Here is an 11,731-nt window from a genome sequence, read left to right on the forward strand (position 1 = left end):
GATTGAGTTCCAGGTAGAATAGTTGCTTTGTGAATCTTGTGTCAGACGCACAAGTGACATGTCCTGCCCAGCAAAGCTGGATTTGAGTGATTAGCGCCTTGATGCTAGCAAGTTGGGCTTGGGAGATTGGACCACCTTTTTTTCCACTGGATTTGGAGGATCTGGCAAAAGCACCACTAGCGGTACTTCTCCAGGTCTTTGAGGTGCCTGCCTTAGGCCGTCCAAGCCTCCGAAGCATATATGACTGCGGGATTCACTGCTGCCCTGTAAACCTTGACCTTAGTTTCAGGTTTGAGATTCTAGTCCTCAAATACTTTTTTCCTTAGTTGGCTGAAGGCTGAGCTGGCACATTGGAGGCGATGATGAATTTTGTCATCGATGTCTGCTTTCATTGAGAGGAAACTGCTAAGATACGGAAAATGGTCTACATTTTCCAGGATCTCGCTGTTGATCTTAATCAACATGGGGAGTTATTGTGCTGTGGGAGTTGGTTGGAAGAGAACGTTATTTTTCCAGATGTTTAAGGAAAGGTCCATTTTCTCATATGCTTTAAAGAAAGAGTCAAAACTGACCTGAAGTAAGTCCTCACAGCTGCTTACTACTAATGGGAAAGGCTTACTTCAAAGAATATTTCTTTTCTACACTTTGGAGCTTTTGTGAATCACATCAGGAAGGGGAGCATTTTGGCTGCCTTAGATTGGAACTCAGGCAAGGAGAAATGAGATGAGAATTAGGAGCAATGGCAGCCAGCTGTTGAGTGACCTGCAGACCTGTCAGCTACCAGAGAGGGGAGCAGCAGAGAGACGAACAGAATAGAGGGTAGAAACAGAGTGGTTGGGTGGGCTCAGCGGGCCCGGGGGCAGTTGGGAAGCCAAACACCACCCGCGACTGAGCTCCAACCATGATTTCATGCTGGCTGGAGAATTAATGGCCAGCTAACGTGAGCGCTGCCGGGGTGGGGGTGAAGGGAACGCGAGCACTGAAGTTTGCGCACTCTTGTGGGAGCGCAGAGTAAAAGCTCCCTGAGGCACAGAGCCGCCTCAGGGAACTGAAGGTTTTTAAAATATAAAATTAAAAACTTAAGCAATGTTAAAAACATGTCCCCTCATGTGACTCTGTCATATGAGCAAACACATGTTATGAATGAAATTTTTAATTAATTAATTGTTATTTGTTTTTGAAAACCACATCCCACTTGTGGATGAGGTTTCCTAAAAAATCCAAGGGCAAAAACTTTTAGTTCGGTGGGTGAGTGCACACCTGATCCACTTGTGTGCAAAATGACGCGGGTTGACGTCGGGTAAGTGTCCCGACATCAACACGCAGTCCCACGATATTTCGTGGCCATTAACAAGGTTATTAGATTATATTTTTTGCTTGCTGACCAACCTCACAGTTGGTGGGCAGGCGAAAAAGCCAAGCAACCTTTGCACTTCATAGGAAAACTCATCCTAAAGCAAATAAAAATAATACAAAAAAATTAAAATTTAATTAATAACATGTCCCTGCTCATGTGACAGAGTCACATGAGGGGACTGTTTTATTAAAATAATTATTTATTATTCTTTTTGAAAATGCTTTATATTTCTGAGGCAGCTCTGTGTCTCAGGGAAATTCTGAAGTGCGCACTTGAGCACATGCGTAAAGTTTGCCCTCGCCCCGCTCACCATCCTCCCCCACCCACACAGGCAGCACTGAGCACTGCCACTCGTGTTTCACGCTGGACGGGTGTTAATTGGCCCGCCAGTGTGAAATCACCTTCCGGCCTGGTTCACGCCCGAAAAGGGCAAGATTTTGCCTCAAAGACCTTAGCTTTAAGGTTTAAAGGTCTTAATAGGGCTGTTAATTGTCTGCAGGTGTGGTGCCGACTCCGATGCACACCAGTCAAATGCAATATCGCTTAAGTGTGCGATGATATGGGAACAATTATTTGACGTGAACGCACATCTTTTTCTGTTTGTCTGGGTCGGGCGGGCGCTCAGCCGATGAGCACAAAATTCTGCCCTGAGAGACGAGTAGCAGAGAGGGGAAAAGCAGAGAGAAGAGCAGCAGAGGGAAGAGAAGCAGAGAGAGGAGAGGCAGAGAGGAGAGGCAGAGAGAGGAGCAGTAGAGAGAGGAGCAAAAGAGAGAAGAACAGCAGAGAGGAGAGCAGCAGAGAGGGGAGCAGAAAATAGGGGAGCAGCAGAGAGGGGAGCAGCAGAGAGGGGAGCAGCAGAAATGGAGCAGCAGGGAGAGGAGCAACGGAGAGGAGAACAGCAGAGCGGGGAGCAGCAGAGAGAGGAAATGAAGAAAGAGGAGAAGCAGAGCGGGAGCAGCAGAGATGGGAGCACAATAGAGGGGAGCAGCACAGAGGGATGCAGCAGAGAGAAGAGCAGAAGAGAGGGGAGCAGCAGAGATGGGAGCACAAGAAAGAGGAGCAGCAGAGAGAGGAGCAGCAGAGAGAGGAGAAGCAGAGAGAGGAGCAGCAGAGAGGGGAGCACAATAAAGGGTAGCAGCACACAGCGGTGCAGCAGATAGAGGAGCAGCAGAAAGGGGAGAAGCAGAGATGGGAGCACAAGAAAGAGGAGCTGCAGAGAGAGGAGAAGCAGAGATGGGAATAGCAGTGAGCGGAGCAGCGTAGAGAGGGGAGCAGCAAAGAGAGGAGGAGAAGAGAGTGAAGCCGCTGAGAGGGGAGCGGCAGAGGGGAAAGCAGCAAAGGGAGGAGCAGCAGAGAGAGGAGCAGCAGAGAGGGGAGCACAATAGAGGGGAGCAGCACACAGCGGTGCAGCAGACAGAGGAGCAGCAGAGAGGGGAGAAGCAGAGACGGGAGCACAAGAAAGAGGAGCAGCAGAGAGAGGGGAGCAGCAAAGAGAGGAGAAGCAGAGAGTGGAGCAGCAGATAGGGGAGCAGCAGAGAGGGGAGCAGCAAAGGGAGGAGCAGCAGAGAGAGGAGGAGCAGCAGAGAGAGGAGAAGCAGAGAGAAGAGCAGCAGACAGGGGAGCAGCAGAGATGAAACATCAAAGAGAGAAGCAGCAGGGAGAGAAGCAGCAGAGATAGGAGCAGCAGGGAGATGAGCAGCTGAAAGAAAGGAGAAGCAAGAGGAGCTGCAGAGAAAGGAGCAGCAGATAGAGGAGCAACAGTTAGAGGAGCAGCAAGGAAGGGAGTAGCAGAGAGAGGAGCAGCAGAGGTAGGTGCAACAGAGAGGGGATCGGCAGGGAGTAGATTAGCATGGCAGGGAGCAGAAAAGAGGGGAGCAGGAAGTGGAGAAACCGAGAGAAGGAGAGCAGAGAGGGGAACAGAATACAGGGGAACAGCAGGGAAAGGAGGAGCAGCAAAGAAAGGAGAAGCAGAGAGTGGAGGAGTAGAAAGGGTAGCAGCAAAGAGAGAAGCAGCAGAGAGGAGCAGCAGAGAGAAGGATTAGCAGAGAGAGGAGGAGCAGAGAGAGGAGCAGCAGAGACGGGAGAAGATGAGTGATGAACAGCAGTGGGAGCAGCAGACAGGGAGCAGCAAAAAGGGGAGCAGCAGAGAGAGGAGCAACAGAGAGAAGCAGAAGAGAGATGAGCAGAAATGAGGGGTATAACGGAGAGAGGAGCAGCAGAGAGAAGACCAACAGTGTGAGAAGCTGTAGACAGAGAAGCATAAGAGAGGGGAACAGCAGAGAGGGGAGCACAATACAGGGGAGCAGCAGAGAGATAAGCTGAAGAGAAGGGAACATCAGAGAAAGGAGCAGCAGATAGAAGTGCAGCAGAGAGTGGAGCAGCAGTGACAAGAGCAGAGAGAGTAACAGCAGAGAGATGGGCAGCAGAGAGAATAACAGCAGACAAGGGAGCAGCAGAGCTGGAACAGCAGAGAGAGAAGGAGCTGGGAGAGGAGCAGCAGAGAGAGAAGCAGCAGAGAGAGGAGCCACAGAGAGAGAAGCAGCAGAGTTCGGAGAAGCAGCGAGATGAGCAGCAGAGAGAGCGGAGAAGCAAGAAGAGCCGCAGAGAGAGAAGCAGATAGAGGAACAGCAGGGAATGGAGTAGCAGAGAGAGGAGCAGAAGAGAGAGGAGCAACAGAGAGGGGACCAGCAGAGAGATGAACTGAAGAGGGAGGAGGAGCAGAGAAGGGAGCAGCAGAAGTGGGGAGCAGCAAAGGGAGGAGCAATGGGGAGAGGAGCATCAGAGAGAGAAGAAGCAGAGAGGAGCAGCAGAGAGAAGGGAGCAGAGAGAGGAGCAGCAGAGAGAATATGAGCAGAGAGAGAGAAGCAGCAGAGAGTGGAGCAGAAGCGAGGGGAGAAGAAGAGCGACAAACAACAGTGGGATCAGCAGAGAGGGAGTAGCAAAGAGAGAAGAAGCAGAGAGAGAGGAGTAGCAAAGAGAGGAGAAGTAGAGAGTGGAGCAGCAGAGAGGGGAGCAGCAGAGAGACAAGCTGATGAGAGGGCAGCAGTGAGATGAGCAGCAGAGAACGGGGCAGGAGAGAAGGGAGCAGCATGGATGGAACAACAGAGAGAGGATCAGGAGAGAGAGGAGCAACTGAGAGAAGCAGTAGAGAGAGGAGCAGAAACGAGGGGAGCAGCAGGGCGAGGAGGAGCAGAGGGAGGGGAGCAGAGTGAGTACAGCAGCAGAGAGAAGAGGAGCAGAGTGAGGAACAGCAGAGAGAGATGATCAGAAAAGAGTGGAGAAGCAGAGAGTGGAGAAGCAGAGAGGGTAGTAGCCTGGGGGGAACAGCAAAGGGAGGAGCAGCAAAGAGAGGAGAAGCAGAGAGAAGTAGCAAAGAGAGGAGCAGCAGAGAGAAGGAAGCAGCAGAGAGGATCGGCAGAGAGAGGCGGAGCAGAGAGAGGAGCAGCAGAGAGTGCAGCAGAAGAGAGGGGAGAAAAAGAGTGACGAGCAGCAGACAGGGGAGCAGCAGAGAGAGGAGCAACAGAGAGTGAAGCAGAAGAGAGGTGAGCAGAAATGAGGGGAACAGCAGAGAGTGGAGCAGCAAGGAGAGGAGCTGCAGGGAGAGTAGCAGCAGAGATGGGTAGCAAAGAGAGTAACGGCAGAGGGAAGAGCAGCAGACAGGGGGGAGCAGAGAGAGAGCAGCAGAGATGAATGAGAAGAGAAAGAAGCAGCAGAGAGAGGAGTCAAAGAGAGAGGAGCAGCAGAGAGAGGAGTAGCAGAGACTGCAGAGAAGTGAGAGGAGCCGCAGAAAGCAGAGCAGAAGATAGAGTAGCAACAGATAGAGAAGCAGCTGGGAAGGGACCAGTAGAGAGAGAAGCAGTAGAAAGAGGAGCAGCAGAGAGGGGAGCAGCAGATAGGGTTGTAGAATATAATGGAGCAACAGTGATGGGAGGAGATGACAGAGGAGCAGTAGAGAAGTAAGCAGCAGAGAGAGGAGCAGCAGAGAGGGGAGCAGCAGTGAGAGGAGCAGCAGAGTGGAGAAGCAAAGAGAGGAGCAGGAGGAAAGAGCAGCAGAGAGGAGAAGAGAAAGTAGTGCAACAGAGAGGGGAATGGTACAGTGGGGAGCAGAACAGAGGGGAGCAGATGGATGAGAAGAGAAAGAAGCAGCAGAGAGAGGAGTCGAAGAGAGAGGAGCAGCAGAGAGAGGAGTAGCAGAGACTGCAGAGAAGCGAGAGGAGCCACAGAGAGTGGAGCAGAAGATAGAGTATCAACAGATAGAGGAGCAGCAGGGAAGGGAGTAGAAGAGAGAGAAGCAGTAGAGAGAGGCGCAGCAGAGAGAGGAGCAACGGAGAGGAGAACAGCAGATAGGGGCATAGAATATAATGGAACAACAGCGATGGGAGCAGCAGAGATGGGAGCAGATGATAGAGGAGCAGTAGAGAAGGGAGCAGCAGAGAGAAGAGCAGAAAAGTGAGGAGCAGCAGAAAGGGGAGCGGCAAAGAGGGGAGCAGAAGAGAGGGAGCAGCAGAGATGGATCAGATGAGCAGATAGTGGAGCAGCTGAAAGAGAAGCAGCAGAGAGAGGAGCAGCAGAGATGGGAGCAGCAGAGAGAGGAGCAACTGAGAGGGGACCTGTAGATAGGGTAGCATAAAAGTGGGAGCAGCAGAGAAGGGAGCATCAGAGAGAGGAGCAATGGAAAGGAGAACAGCAGAGAGGGGAGGAGCATATAGTGGAGCAACAGCAATAGGAGCAGCACAGACATGAGCAGATGATAGAGGAGCAGAAGAGGAGGGATCAGCAGAGAGGGAGCAGCAGAGAAGGGAGCAGCAGAGAGGGAGCGGCAGAGAGAAGAGCAGAAGAGAGAGGTGCAGCAGAGAGAAGGGAGCAGCAGAGAGAGGAGGAACAGAGGGAGGGGAGCAGAGAGAGTACAGCAGCAGAGAAAAGAACAGCAGAGTGAGGAAAAGCAGAGACCGGATCAGAAAAGAGATGAGAAGCAGAGAGTGGAGAAGCAGAGAGGAGAATAGCCTAGGGGGGAACAGCAGAGAGAAGGGAGCAGGGAGGGGATCAGCAGAGAGTGGAGCAGCAGAGAGTGGAGCAGCAGAGAGGGGAGAAAAAGAGTGATGAGCAGCAGAGAGGGGACCAGCAGAGAGAGGACCAACAGAGAGTGAAGAAGCAGGGAGGAGCAGCAGAGAGAAGGGAGCATAGAGAGGAGCAGCAGAGAGAAGGGAGCAGAGAGAGGAGCAACAGAGAGAGAAGCAGTAGACACAGGAGCAGCAGAGAGGGGAACAGCAGAGAGGGGAGTACAATAAAGAGGAACAGCAGAGAGACAAGCTGAAGAGAAGTGAACATCAGGGAGAGGAGCAGCAGTGAGATCAGGAGCAGAGAGAGTAGCAGCAGAGATGGGTAGCAAAGAGAGGAGCGGCAGAGAGAAGAGAAGTAGACAGGGGAGCAGCAGAGATGGAGCAGCAGAGAGAGGAGTCAAAGAGAGAGGAGCAGCAGAGGGAGGAGCAGCAGAGAGAAAGCAGCAGAGAGAGGAGCAGCAGAGAAAGCAGAGAAGCGAGAAGAACCGCAGAGAGTGGAGCAAAAGAGAGAGTAGCAACAGATAGAGAAGCAGCAGTGAAGGGAGTAGAAGAGAGAGGAGCAGTAGAGAGAGGAGCATCAGAGAGAGAAGAAGAAGAGAGGTGAGCAGAAATGAGGGGAACAGTAGAGAGAGGAGCAACAGAGTGAGATGCAGTAGACAGAGGAACAGCAGAGAGGGGAGCACAATACATGGGAACAGCAGAGAGACAAGCTGAAGAGAAGGGAGTATCAGAGAAATGTGCAGCAGAGAGAAGAGCAGCAGAGAGTGGAGCAGCAGTGAGAGGAGGAGCAGAGAGAGTAGCAGCAGAGATGGGTAGCAAAAAGAGTAGCAGCAGAGGGAAGAGCCGCAGACAGGGGGCAGCAGAGAGGGAGCAGCAGAGATGGATAAGAAGGGAAAGAAGCAGCAGAGAGAGGAGTCGAAGAGAGAGGAGCAGCAGAGAGAGGAATAGCAGAGAGAGCAGAGAAGCGAGAGGAGCAGCAGGGAGTGGAGCAGAAGATAGAGTATTAACAGATAGAGGAGCAGCAGGGAAGGGAGTAGAAGAGAGAGAAGCAGTAGAGAGAGGAGCAGTAGAGAGAGGCGCAGCAGAGAGAGGAGCAACGGAGAGGAGAACAGCAGATAGGGGCGTAGAATATAATGGAGCAACAGCGATGGGAGCAGCAAAGATGGGAGCAGATGACAGAGGAGGAGCAAAGAAGGGAGCAGCAGAGAAGGGAGCAGCAGAGAGGGAGCAGCAGAGAGAAGAGCAGAAAAGCGAGGAGCAGCAGAAATGGGAGCAGCAAAGAGGGGAGCAACAGAGAGGGAGAAGCAGAGATGGATCAGACGAGCAGAGAGTGGAGCAGCTGAGAGAGAAGCAGCAGAGAGAGGAGCAGCAGAGAGGGGAGCAGTAGAGAGAGGAGCAACTGAGAGGGGGCCTGTAGATAGGGGAGCATAAAGGGGGGAGCAGCAGAGAAGGGAGTATCAGAGAGAGGAGCAATGGAGAGGAGAACAGCAGCATATAGCAGCATATAGTGGAGCAACAGCAATAGGAGCAGCACGGACGTGAGCAGATGATAGAGGAGCAGTAGAGGAGGGAGCAGCAGAGAGGGAGCAGCAAAGAGAAGAGCAGAAGAGAGTGGAGCAGCAGTGGGAGCAGGAGCAGAGCGAGTAGCAGCAGAGTTGGTTAGCAAAGAGAGGAGCGGCAGAGAGAAGAGAGGGGAGCAGCAGAGAGAGAGGAGTCAAAGAGAGAGGAGCAGCAGATGGAGGAGCAGCAGAGAGAGCAGAGAAGTGAGAGGAGCCACAGAGAGTGGAGCAAAAGAGAGAGTAGCAACAGATAAAGGAGCAGCATAGTGAAGGGAGTAGAAGAGAGAGGAGCATCAGAGAGAGAAGAAGAAGAGATGTGAGCAGAGATGAGGGGAACAGCAGAGTGGAGCAACAGAGTGAGAAGCAGTAGACAGAGGAACAGCAGAGAGGGGAACAACAGAGAGGGGAGCACAATACATGGGAACAGCAGAGAGACAAGCTGAAGAGAAGGGAACATCAGTGAAATGTGCAGCAGAGAGAAGAGCAGCAGAGAGTGGAGCAGCAGTGAGAGGAGGAGCAGAGAGAGTAGCAGCAGAGATGGGTAGCAAAGAGAGGAGCGGCAGAGGGAAGAGCAGCAGACAGGAGGGCAGCAGAAAGGGAGCAGCAGAGATGGATGAGTAGGGAAAGAAGCAGCAGAGAGAGGAGTCGAAGAGAGAGGAGCAGCAGGGAGAGGAGTAGCAGAGAGATAAGAGAAGCGAGAGGAGCTGCAGGGAGCGGAGCAGAAGTTAGAGTATCAACAGATAGAGGAGCAGCAGGGAAGGGAGTAGAAGAGAGAGAAGCAGTAGAGAGAGGAGCAGTAGAGAGAGGCGCAGCAGAGAGAGGAGCAACGGAGAGGAGAACAGCAGATAGGGGCGTAGAATATAATAGAGCAACAGCGATGGGAGCAGCAGAGATGGGAGCAGATGATAGAGGAGCAGTAGAGGAGGGAGCAGCAGAGAGGGAGCAGCAGAGAGGGAGCAGCAGAGAAGGAAGCAGCAGAGAGGGAGCAGCAGAGAGAAGAGCAGAAGAGAGAGGAGCAGCAGAGAGAGCAGGAGCAGAGAGAGGAGCAACAGAGAGAGAAGCAGAAGAGAGGCGAGCAGAAATGAGGGCCACAGCAGAGAGCGGAGCAACAGAGTGAGAAGCAGTATACAGGAGCAGCAGAGAGGGGAACAGCAGAGAGAGGAGTACAATACAGGGGAACAGCAGAGAGACAAGCTGAAGAGAAGGGAACATCAGAGAGAGGAGCAGCAGTGGGAGCAGGAGCAGAGCGAGTAGCAGCAGAGTTGGTTAGCAAAGAGAGGAGCGGCAGAGAGAAGAGAGGGGAGCAGCAGAGAGAGAGGAGTCAAAGAGAGAGGAGCAGCAGATGGAGGAGCAGCAGAGAGAGCAGAGAAGTGAGAGGAGCCACAGAGAGTGAAGCAAAAGAGAGAGTAGCAACAGATAAAGGAGCAGCATAGTGAAGGGAGTAGAAGAGAGAGGAGCAGTAGAGAGAGGAGCATCAGAGAGAGAAGAAGAAATGTGAGCAGAAATGAGGGAACAGCAGAGAGTGGAGCAACAGAATGAGAAGCAGTAGACAGAGGAACAGCAGAGAGGGGAACAGCAGAGAGGGGAGCACAATACATGGGAACAGCAGAGAGGCAAGCTGAAGAGAAGGGAATATCAGAGAAATGTGCAGCAGAGAGAAGAGCAGCAGAGAGAGGAACAGCGGTGAGAGGAGGAGCAGAGAGAGTAGCAGCAGAGATGGGTAGCCAAGAGAGTAGCGGCAGAGGGAAGAGCAGCAGACAGGGGGGTAGCAGAGAGGGAGCAGCAGAGATGGATGAGAAGGGAAAGAAGCAGCAGAGAGAGGAGTCGACGAGAGAGGAGCCGCAGGGAGCGGAGCAGAAGATAGAGCAGCAACAGATAGAGGAGCAGCAGGGAAGGGAGTAGAAGAGAGAGAAGCAGTAGAGGGAGGAGCAGAAGAGAGAGGCGCAGCAGAGAGAGGAGCAACAGAGAGGAGAACAGCAGTAGGATATAATGGAGCAACAGCGATGGGAGCAGCAGAGATGGGAGCAGATGATAGAGGAGCAGTAGAGAAGGGAGCACCAGAGAGGAAGCAGCAGAGAGAAGAGCAGAAAAGTGAGGAGCAGCAGACAGGGGAGCAGCAAAGAGGGGAGCAGCAGAGAGGGAGCAGCAGAGAGGGAGCAGCAGAGAAGGGAGCAGCAGAGAAGGGAGCAGCAGAGAAGGGAGCAGCAGAGAAGGGAGCAGCAGAGAGGGAGCAGCAGAGAGAAGAGCAGAAAAGTGAGGAGCAGCAGACAGGGGAGCAGCAAAGAGGGGAGCAGCAGGGAGGGAGCAGCAGAGAGGGAGCAGCAGAGGTGGATCAGACAAGCGGAGAGTGGAGCAGCTGAGAGAGAAGCAGCAGAGAGAGGCGCAGCAGAGAGGGGAGCAGCAGAAATGCCTGCCGCACAGAGAGGATCAGCAGAGAGGGGAAAGCAGAGAGGGGAGGAACAGAGGGAGGGGAGCAGAGAGAGTACAGCAGCAGGGAGAAGAGCAGCAGAGAGATGAACAGCAGAGTGGAGAAGCAAAGAGAGGAGCAGGAGAGAAGAACAGCAGAGAGGAGGAGGAGAAGATAGAGTAGTGCAGCAGAGAGAGGAGCGGTAGTGTGGGGAGAAGAATAGAGGGGAGCAGTAGAGAGACAAGCTGACGAGAGGTCAGCAGTGAGATGAGCAGCAGAGAAGGGGCAGGAGAGAGAGGAGCAGGACAGGGGAGCAGCATAGATGGAGCAACAGAGAGAGGAGCAGGAGACAGAGGAGCACCTGAGAGAAGCAGTAGAGAAAGGAGCAGAATCGAGGGGAGCAGAGAGAGTACAGCAGCAGAGAGAAGAGCAACAGAGTGAGCAACAGCAGAGAGAGAGGATCAGAAAAGAGAGGAGACCAGAGAGTGGAGAAGCAGAGAGGGGAGTAGCCTAGGGGTGAACAGCAGAGAGAAGGGAGCAGAGAGAGGAGAAGTCGAGAGAGGAATAGTAGAGAGTGGAGCAGCAGAGAGTGCAGCAGAAGAGAGGAGAGAAAAAGAGGGATGAGCAGCAGAGAGAGGAGCAGCAGAGAGAGGACCAGCAGAGAGTGAAGAAGCAGAGATGAGCAGCAGAGAGAAGGGAGCAGAGAGAGGAGCAACAGAGAGAGAAGCAGAAGAGGTGAGCAGCAATGATGGGCACACCAGAGAGAGGAGCAACAGAGTGAGAAGCAGTAGACAGAGGAGCAGCAGAGAGGGCAACAGCAGAGAGGGGAGTACAATACAGGGGAACAGCAGAGAGACAAGCTGAAGAGAAGGGAACATCAGCGAGAGGAGCAGCAGAGAGAAGAACATCAGAGAGTGGAGCAACAGTGAGAGCAAGAGCAGAGAGAGTAGCAGCAGAGATGGGTAGCAAAGAGAGGAGCGGCAGACAGAAGAGAAGTAGACACGGCAGCATCAGAGATGGAGCAGCAGAGAGAGAGGAGTCGAAGAGAGAGAAGCAGCAGAGGGAGGAGCAGCAGAGAGAAAGCAGAAGAGAGAGCAGCAGCAGCAGAGAGAGCAGAGAAGCGAGAGGAACCACAGAGAGTGGAGCACAAGAGAGAGTAGCAACAGATACAGGAGCAGCAGTGAAGGGAGCAGAAGAGAGAGGAGCAATAGAGAGAGGAGCAGCAGAGAGAGGAGCAGAGAGAGGAGCAACTGAGAGGGGACCTGCAGAGAGGGGAGCATAAAGGGGGGAACAGCAGAGAAGGGAGCATCAGAGAGAGGAGCAATGGACAGGAGAACAGCAGAGAGGG

At 53.0% G+C, this 11,731-nt stretch overlaps 1 protein-coding gene across 1 annotated transcript; it reads left to right on the forward strand.

The window, feature by feature from the left end:
- Positions 1-1,280: 1,280 nt before the first annotated feature.
- On the forward strand, positions 1,281-10,187 carry LOC121275412 (mediator of RNA polymerase II transcription subunit 2-like; the record flags this gene model as incomplete). The annotated part of the gene is made up of 4 exons (XM_041182992.1): positions 1,281-1,300; positions 5,355-5,448; positions 9,326-9,382; positions 10,137-10,187. Coding segments are annotated over exons 1-4 (222 nt in total), but the record flags the coding sequence as incomplete, so codon positions are not given.
- Between the last annotated feature and the right edge of the window lie 1,544 nt (positions 10,188-11,731).

This window comes from Carcharodon carcharias, chromosome 1 (genome assembly GCF_017639515.1).
Source record: "Carcharodon carcharias isolate sCarCar2 chromosome 1, sCarCar2.pri, whole genome shotgun sequence".
Lineage (NCBI taxonomy): Eukaryota > Metazoa > Chordata > Chondrichthyes > Lamniformes > Lamnidae > Carcharodon > Carcharodon carcharias.